A 9,095-nucleotide genomic window follows, 5' to 3' on the forward strand; every position below is an offset into this window, starting at 1 on the left:
AGACTTTATGTATTGATAGGGAAAGGGGTATGCATTAGGCACATTCATTCGACTGTTGTTTGTGTCTGAAGGTTGTTCGTGAATGAATAACCTTATGCTAGTTAGTATTGGTTATATAGTTGACATATGGATATGTATAGGTATCTATCATAGAACCTCGTCTTGTTCTGACCTGAGTGTCTGTTGTGGTCTTTGACTGTTCATGAAAACAGGAACAGGAGGCTTCCACAACTGAACGAGACTCAAGGTTTAGACAACATGAATCCGATGGAGCAATCTATTGCTAATCTGACTGCCCTTATGGCACAACAAGTTACCAACACTGCAGCAAGGGAGGAAGCTGAAGCTCAACGTGCTGCTACTGCTGCTATTGTGACTGCTCAAGACCGAGCTGAAAAGAATGCTCGCCATGTGCAGCGGGAGGAACGCGAGTTGGCTGCCGCTCAGACTAGGGGTCTGAATGATTTCAAGCGTCAGGATCCACCGAAGTTCTCTGGAAGCTTTGATTCGGAGGAAGCTGACCTATGGCTCCAAGAGTTGGAGAAGATCTTTACTTTCTTGCATACGACTACAGAGTTGAGGGTGAATTATGCGACCTACATGTTGACTGGTGAAGCTGAGTATTGGTGGCGTGGGGCTAGAGTTATGATGGAAGCCGACCATCAAGCTATCACTTGGGAGTGTTTCCGTGGAGCTTTTCTAGACAAGTACTTTCCTGCTAGTGCAAGAGCCGCCAAGGAGGCACATTTTCTGCGACTTCGTCAAGGGGGTATGACCGTGGCGGAGTATGCTGCTAAGTTGGAATCATTGGCGAAACACTTTCGCTACTTTCGAGGGCAAGTGGAGGAAGGCTACATGTGTGAAAGTTTTGTTCATGGGCTAAGCTACGAGCTACAAAGGGCGGTGCAACCGCTGGGGATCAACCGCTACCAAGTATTGGTGGAAAGGACAAAGGGAATTGAGGCTATTGATAACCAAAGAGAAAAGTACCAAGGTCTGAATAAGTCTAAGCAAGGAAGTGGAGGTCCGACTAGGGCTAACCAATGCAGGAATGACAAGGGCGAGAACTATCCGAAGAAGCCGTATGTTCGTCCTCAGGGTAAGGGGACGACTTCTGGGTTTGTTAATCCTTCGAGAGGGGATGCTATCGCACTGAGACCTCTACCAGTGAGTTTGGAGGGTGTGACTTGTTTCAAGTGCAACAAAAAGGGGCATTTTTCCCATCACTGTCCTGAGGATCCTTCGATGTGCTGGAATTGCAACGAGCCAGGCCATCTTGCTAGGGATTGCTGGAAACCGGAAGTTGAGGTCACTATGAATACTGCAAGGGGACAAGGAGGCCAAAATTAGAACTGGAATGTAGTGTGCTTCAAGTGTGGACAAGCTGGACACTGCGCCAAGGCATGCGCAAGACGTTGCTACAACTACAGAAAGCCAGGGCATTCAGCTAAGGACTGTGAGGAACAAAATATTGAGCCGACTGCGAGAAGACTGGGGGATCTCGTGCAACCACTTCAGGAAGAGTTGCGAGTGCAGGGGAGCAGGCTGAGGAGAGCATGATGTCGTCGGGATCCTGATCTTTTGGTTGACTTACGAACTGATGCGATATTCTTTTGGAGTTTCTATGTTTTGTCGTATGCTAACTACTTTGGTTGTTAAAGTCTCATACTACAATCTTATTATACTTAACTACTCGAAGTATCAAGCTATATCATAAGTTTCTTTCAAATTTTCCTTTAGTGTTCATTATCGCGATATACCTTACTTGTGCCGTAATTATTATTTCGATGTAGTAATAGCTTCACTGTAGGGGTAAAGGAACTGTCTAGACCTAGGAGCTCGTCGTAGTGGGATAGGTTGGATTTAACCTCAGGTTATACGTTCGGTGATAGCAAGTTGGGAAGGTTTGACTCTGACTTAAAGGTTGTTAGCCTAGATTGGGAGATAAGTTATGTTAAGTACTTGGCTTCTTGGCGGGTGTATAGAATTTGGGCTTATGAGTTATCGTATGGTATGTGTAAGACTTGGAGTCTTGTCAGGTTTAGATTAAGAGATTAAGATTTGGTTTTTTTGTGAGGGTGGCTCATTGGTCTTACCAGCTATTTTCTAAATTTCCTTCTTCTAGATATTAAGCCTGATCAACTTAATATTGGGGAGTGGTATTCAGAATCCTAGCCTGTGGGGGACGATGAGCGTTGAGTGGAGCCTGTGTGGCATATTGTGTGGGCCTTGTGCCGTTGTGTGGAGCCTGTGTGACATACTGTGTGGGCTTTGTGCCGTTGTGGGAGCCTGTGTGGCATACTGTGTTGGCTTTGTGCCGTTGTGGGAAGCCTGTGTGGCATACTGTGTGAGCTTTGTGCCGTTGTGGGGAGCATGTGTGGCATACTGTGTTGGCTTTGTGCCGTTATGGGAAGCCTGTGTAGCATACTGTGTAGGATTTGTGTCGTTGTGTGGAGCCTGTGTGGGCTTTGTGCCGTTGAGTGGAGCCTGTGTGGCATACTGTGTGGGCTTTGTGCCGTTGTGTGGAGCTTGTGTGGCATACTGTGTGGGCTTTGTGTCGTTGAGTGGAGCCTTTGTGGTATACTGTGTGGGCCTTGTGCCGTTGTGTGGAGCCTGTGTGGCATACTATGTGGGCTTTGTGTCGTGATGTTGTGGCCTGCGTGGCATAGTGTGTGGTTTGAGAACTGATATTTTAAGTTGAAGGAGAAGACCAATGGACGATGTCCGTAGCTTCTCGTTAAACCTTAAGTTTCGAGGACGAAACTTTCTTTTTGGGGGGTAGTATTGTAAGACCCAAGATTTTAGAATTAAATAAATAATTAATTTCCAACTCACGCATAAGATTCTGTGTAAGCGTGAGGGAAACTTGACTTGTGTTTGATGTTTGGATTAGTATTATGAAGAAGAAAATTCAGGAAATGACTAAGAATGGTACTATAGTCGTTATAGTTTATAGCACGAGTTTTATTCACTTCCGCCTTAGGGATGGTGGAGTGGAGCCAGCAATGGTGGTGGAGGTGGAAGTGGTGGTGTTAAAGGATGCGGGTGGCGGTGGACGTAACAATGGTGGTGGTGGCGGCGACAGTGGAGGTCGTGGTGGTTGTGGGCGGTTCAGCGTGTTCCGACCAATGATGACATTGTACGACGCGACTACCTGCAAAACCAAATACCTTACGCGCAAGAGCTTTGCGTTCTCATAAACGCTAAAAAATGTGTCCAAATCCAAGTAGCCGCGTACCCAAACCTGTTCCCCCGAAAAACCTACCAAAGTCCCGGAATATGGCATCATGTCTTTATCTGTGAACCACGCGGTCGTGGGTTCGATACGGCGCCAAATGTTCCAGCCAAGAACATAGAAAGAAAATATAGTACCTGGAGTGAGGGGATTGCAATGAGAGAATCTAGAGAGAGAGAGAGCGTATAACCGCTTAGAGAGAGAGAGAGAGTGTAACTAAATATTGAGTTTGTTATTCATGAAATGAGCTAAGAGTCTTTTACAATTGGTAACCGCCCCCTATTTATAGGCCGGGGGTTGGGCCTGGCATGTCTAACTGCCCTTAGTGGGCTGGTTGGACATCTCGGAGGAGACCCAAACCCTTGGCTAATGCGCGCTTTGGGGCGAGCATCCCTGGGCGAGAGGGTCTCACCCAGTCCATGACCAATTACTTTTTCTTCTTCAATGACCTTTACGTTGTAAAATTGTGAATCCTAATATGTTGCATTTCCATATATTAGTCTTCCATATTTCAATCAGCATTTAAGTTCTGATCATTGAGTCTTAATTGCATTTGTTTGGTCGAACCTTATATACTAAAAAGATAATAGATTTGTGAGATAATGGAAATTTATTTTCATAATGATGCTTTTTCGTTTTTATTATGCAATTAATATTGCTAAAATTCCGTTGAATGAATCAAAATCTGACCAATTACTTTTTATTCTTCAACGGGTATTCCTAATATGCTGCTTTTCCATATATTAGTCTTCCATATTTCAATCAGCATTCAAGTTCTAGTCATTTGGTCGATCCTTATATACTAAGGAAAAGGACCTCACCAACTGAGATTGAAAAAAAAATTGAATATTCCTCCTTTGTTCTCTGTTTTATATTTTCTTCTCTAGTTCTCTTTCTTGGCCATATTTTGTAAATGCTCCATATGGTTTGCCTCGAGTGCAGGAGAAAGATCGTAGCTGTGTAAACCTTTGGGGGCAAAACTGAAAGTTAGAATTTACAACAGAGTCCGCCGAAAATTTTACTTGAGGGCACTGGCTTCGTACGACACAACAATATCTGAAATAGTTCCAGCGTTATTTGCTCACTCTCCCTCTACAAGGTGAGGGCTTTCACCTTCTTTCACTTTTGGTTCATCATCTTCTCCCTCCACCCCTTACTTTTTATAATCCTAAATGAAATTTTTCTTTCCTGTGTTAATGAAATTATCATATAAAAGGTATTTTTGTTTCTTTTTTTTGAAAAAGATTTAGAGTAAAATCGTTCATCTATCGTGTACAAGGTAATGGTTTTCATCTCCATGAAAAATTAATTAATTTTAGTACTTGACCAATGTTTAACATTTCATACACGTTCTCTGTTTCTAAGACATTTCTCATACTCTTTATGTCTCAAACATTTTAGTGTTCATCTTTTAACTCTTTAATGTGTTCTTTGTGCGAATGAGGCATCATATTGTTTGTCTTATTATGCACATTACATTGAAAAAATATGCATTATAGCCATCATATTGTTCATATGCATTAATATTTATAAGAAATTTATTTATAGACGTTAGAAAAATATAAAAAATTACTATAAACTACTTATAAAAGTAAACCTTGCGGGGCACGCGTTATTCTAGTAGTCTCCATAGCATAAAGACCAATTGAATTTTTATTAATTAAGTCATTAATGCACATATAATTTAAATTATGCAATCATAATTTTCCACTTTGACTCATTTACGCACCTTAAGTTCTAGTTATTGGTTACCAATGTAATTTAATATAGATTATTAATTCAATATCTGTAAAGAAGTTAAGAGTATATTTTATTTCTTTATTTTTAATCAGAATTTTTATGAAATTTAATACATTTTATTCCTTAAAAAAAATTAATTTTTTGAGAAACTTAATTATTAATGCCTTACCATATAATAATTATTTTAAATTGTTAATAATTTTAAAATAAAAACTATGAGAACATTGTAGCTTTTATAAATTATAGGCATTCAAGTCTTACTCTAATAACTGCTAATCTAATAGTGTTTTAAAAGTACATATGAAATAAATTTAATATTTTAAAGAAATTTAAAATGTATTTAATTTCATTTGATTGCATTTAATTAAGTTGTAGACTCTAGATTGATCGAAAATATATATGTGAGAGATAAAGTAGGGTCACTTACTCACTTATTATTAGAAGGTTTCTTTCTTTCCAAAAAAAAAATGCGTACTCTTACCTTAAGTATTATCATATGAATCTATTGCCAACTTGGGTTGATATTATTGACCATAAGTTCCAGATTTTACTCTCACCTCCTCATAGGTTGAAAATTCAATTCCCCCTATGTCCATGAAAATCACAGTTGGTGGGCAACCTACCTCAGGGAGCTCCCTTTACACCTATCTTATAATCTGGAGGTGCTTTCTCTTTGTTCTACCATATTTTATATAAAAACCTATGAACCAATCCACACCAAAATTCTCTTAGGTTTAAACAGGTTTTTCCTCTTGGGAGAGTTTGTTCCCAAGGCTACTATTATCAATAAATTTATCCTTTCAAAAAAAATTTGTTCATATGCATTAATATTTATAAAAAACTTATTTATAGACGTTAGAAAAATATAAAAAACTATTACTCCCTCCGTCCCCATTTATAAGTCACTTTACCTAATTCTCTAGGATTAAGAAAAGAAGTTGTTAGAAGTAAATTTGTAAAAGGTTTTATTGAGTTTCCTAGATTACCCACCAGCTTCTCTCTCCAAATAATTTTTTTTCAAAACTACATTACCTCTTTCATATTAAATATGAGGGTAAGTTTGGAAAAAATGTATTAAATGCTTCATTGGTATTATATAGTGACTTATATATTGGGACTAAAAAAACTCTAAAAAAGTGACTTATATATGGGGACGAAGCAGGGCCGTGGAAGCCATAAGGAAAATTAGGCAAATGACTAAGGCCCCAATTTTTTCATACTATCCATAGGCCCCAATTTTTTTAACAATAACCAAAGAAAAAATTGGAAAATTACTCTATATATATATAGATTACATGATCAACTACTTATTAGGAAAAAAATATTGAAACAAATGAAACAACAAAGTTAAAGAGAAAATGGTTCTAATCATTTATTTAAAAAAATTATAAAAAATGAATTTGCATTGACTTATAATCCACACAAAAAAAATAGTCATCGAAATTGACAGAGAACCAAAATTTCGCGAAAAATGAAAAATTCATAAAAAGCCTCATTTTGATGAAAATATTAGTAGTGAGATCACACATTCATCTAAATAATCTTTTCGCATTGAGTATTTTTTATACATGCTAGATCAATCAATTAATTCTCTTGAAACACGATGAGTCCATATTAGATTCTTTCCAAATGTAAATATTACCTATAGAATTTTATTAACAATTTCTGTAACGGTTGCTACTGCTGAAAGAAATTTTTCAAAATTAAAATTTCTTAAATCATATCTAAATCATATCAACAGTGTTAGCTATTTAATTTATCTATTGAAAACGAAATGTTAAAATTGTTGATTATAAAACTATTATAAATAATTTTGTAGTTCAAAAAGCTAGAAAGTTAATATAAAGTAATTGAAAATTTATATGATATATTAAGTATCTTTAAGCCCCTAAACGATTTTCGCCTTAGACTCCCAAATGTCTATTCACGGCCCTGGGACGGAGGGAGTATAAACTACTTATCAAATTAAACCTTGAAGGGCACGAGTTATTCTAATAGTCTCCATAGCATAAAGGCCAATTGAATTTTTATTAATTAAGTCATTAATGCACATATAATTCAAATTATGCATTCATAATTTTCCACTTTGACTCATTTATGCACCTTAAGTTCTAGTTATTGGTTACCAATGTAATTTAATGTAAATTATTAATTCAATATCTGTAAAGAAGTTAAGAATATATTTTATTTCTTTATTTTTAATTAGAATTTTTATGAAATTTAATACATTTTATTCCTTAAATAAAAATTAATTTTTTGAGAAACTTAATTATTAATGCCTTACCATATAATAATTATTTTAAATTGTTAATAATTTAAAAATAAAAACTATGAGAACATTGTAGCTTTTATAAATTATAGGCATTCAAGTCTTACTCTAGTAACTGCTAATCTAATAGTGATTTAAAAGTACATATGAAATAAATTTAATATTTTAAAAAAAATTTAAAATGTATTTAATTTCATTTGATTTCATTTAATTAAGTTGTAGACTCTAGATTGATCGAAAATATATATATGAGAGATAAAGTAGGGTCACTTACTCACTTATTATTAGAAGGTTTCTTTCTTTCCAAAAAAAAATGCATACTCTTACCATAAGTATTATTATATGAATCTATTGCCAACTTGGGTTGGTATAAGTGACCATAGGTTCCAGGTTCTACTCTCACCTCCTCATAGGTTGAGGATTCAATTCTCCCTATGTCCATGAAAATCATAGTTGGTGGGTAACCCACCTCAGGGAGCTCCCTTGACACCTATCTTGTTGTCTGGAGGTGCTTTCTCTTTGTTCTACCATATTTTATATAAAAAATTATGAACCAATCCACACCAAAATTCTCTTAGATTTAAACAAATTTTTCCTTGCTTCTTTGTCTTTTTCTATCTTACTTGGGAGAGTTTGTTCCCAAGGCTACTATTATCAATAAATTTATCCTTTCAAAAAAAATTGTTCATATGCATTAATATTTATAAAAAAATTATTTATAGATGTTAGAAAAATAGAAAAGACTATTATAAACTACTTATAAAATTAAACATTGCAGGGCACGAGTTATTTTCTAATAGTCTCCATAGCATAAAGGCCAATTGAATTTTTATTAATTAAGTCATTAATGCACATATAATTCAAATTATGCATTTATAATTTTCCACTTTGACTCATTTATGCACCTTAAGTTCTAGTTATTGGTTACCAATGTAATTTAATGTAAATTATTAATTCAATATATGTAAAGAAGTTAAGAATATATTTTTCTTTATTTTTAATTAGAATTTTTATGAAATTTAATACATTTTATTCCTTAAATAAAAATTAATTTTTTGAAAAACTTAATTATTAATGTCTTACCATATAATAATTATTTTAAATTCTTAATAATTTTAAAATAAAAACTATGAGAACATAGTAGCTTTTATAAATTATAGGTATTCAAGTCTTACTCTAATAACTGCTAATCTAATAGTGTTTTAAAAGTACATATGAAATAAATTTAATATTTTAAATAAATTTAAAATGTATTTAATTTCATTTGATTTCATTTAATTAAGTTGGAGACTCTAGATTGATCGAAAATATATATATGAGAGATAAAGTAGGGTCACTTACTCACTTATTATTAGAAGGTTTCTTTCTTTCCAAAAAAAAAATGCATACTGTTACCATAAGTATTATTATATGAATCTATTGCCAACTTGGGTTGGTATAAGTGACTATAGGTTCCCGGTTTTACTCTCACCTCCTCATAGGTTGAGATTTCAATTCCCCCTTTGTCCATGAAAATCACAGTTGGTGGGCAACCCACCTCAGGGAGCTCCCTTGACACCTATCTGGTGGTCTGGAGGTGCTTTCTCTTTGTTCTACCATATTTTATATAAAAAATTATGAACCGATCCACACCAAAATTCTCTTAGTTTTAAACAGGTTTTTCCTTGCTTCTTTGTCTTTTTCTATCTTACTTGGGAGAGTTTGTTCCCAAGGCTATTATTAGCAATAAATTTATCCTTTCAAAAAAAAATTGTTCATATGCATTAATATTTATAAAACAATTATTTATAGACGTTAGAAAAATATAAAAAACTATTATAAACTACTTATAAAATTAAACCTTGCAGGGCA

General features: G+C 35.1%; 1 protein-coding gene across 1 annotated transcript; it reads left to right on the forward strand.

Moving 5' to 3' along the window:
- Nucleotides 1–300: 300 nt before the first annotated feature.
- On the forward strand, nt 301–1,350 carry LOC130724767 (uncharacterized). The gene has a single exon (XM_057576050.1). It carries the CDS (start codon nt 301–303, stop codon nt 1,348–1,350), a length of 1,050 nt encoding a protein of 349 aa, XP_057432033.1.
- The last annotated feature ends 7,745 nt before the right edge of the window (nt 1,351–9,095 follow it).

The sequence above is a fragment of the Lotus japonicus genome, chromosome 6, assembly GCF_012489685.1.
Source record: "Lotus japonicus ecotype B-129 chromosome 6, LjGifu_v1.2".
Taxonomy (NCBI): Eukaryota; Viridiplantae; Streptophyta; class Magnoliopsida; order Fabales; family Fabaceae; genus Lotus; species Lotus japonicus.

Bases quoted from the DNA above. Each gene is read 5' to 3' on its own strand.
- LOC130724767 (XM_057576050.1), top strand. From the start codon at position 301: ATGGCACAACAAGTTACCAACACTGCAGCAAGGGAGGAAGCTGAAGCT.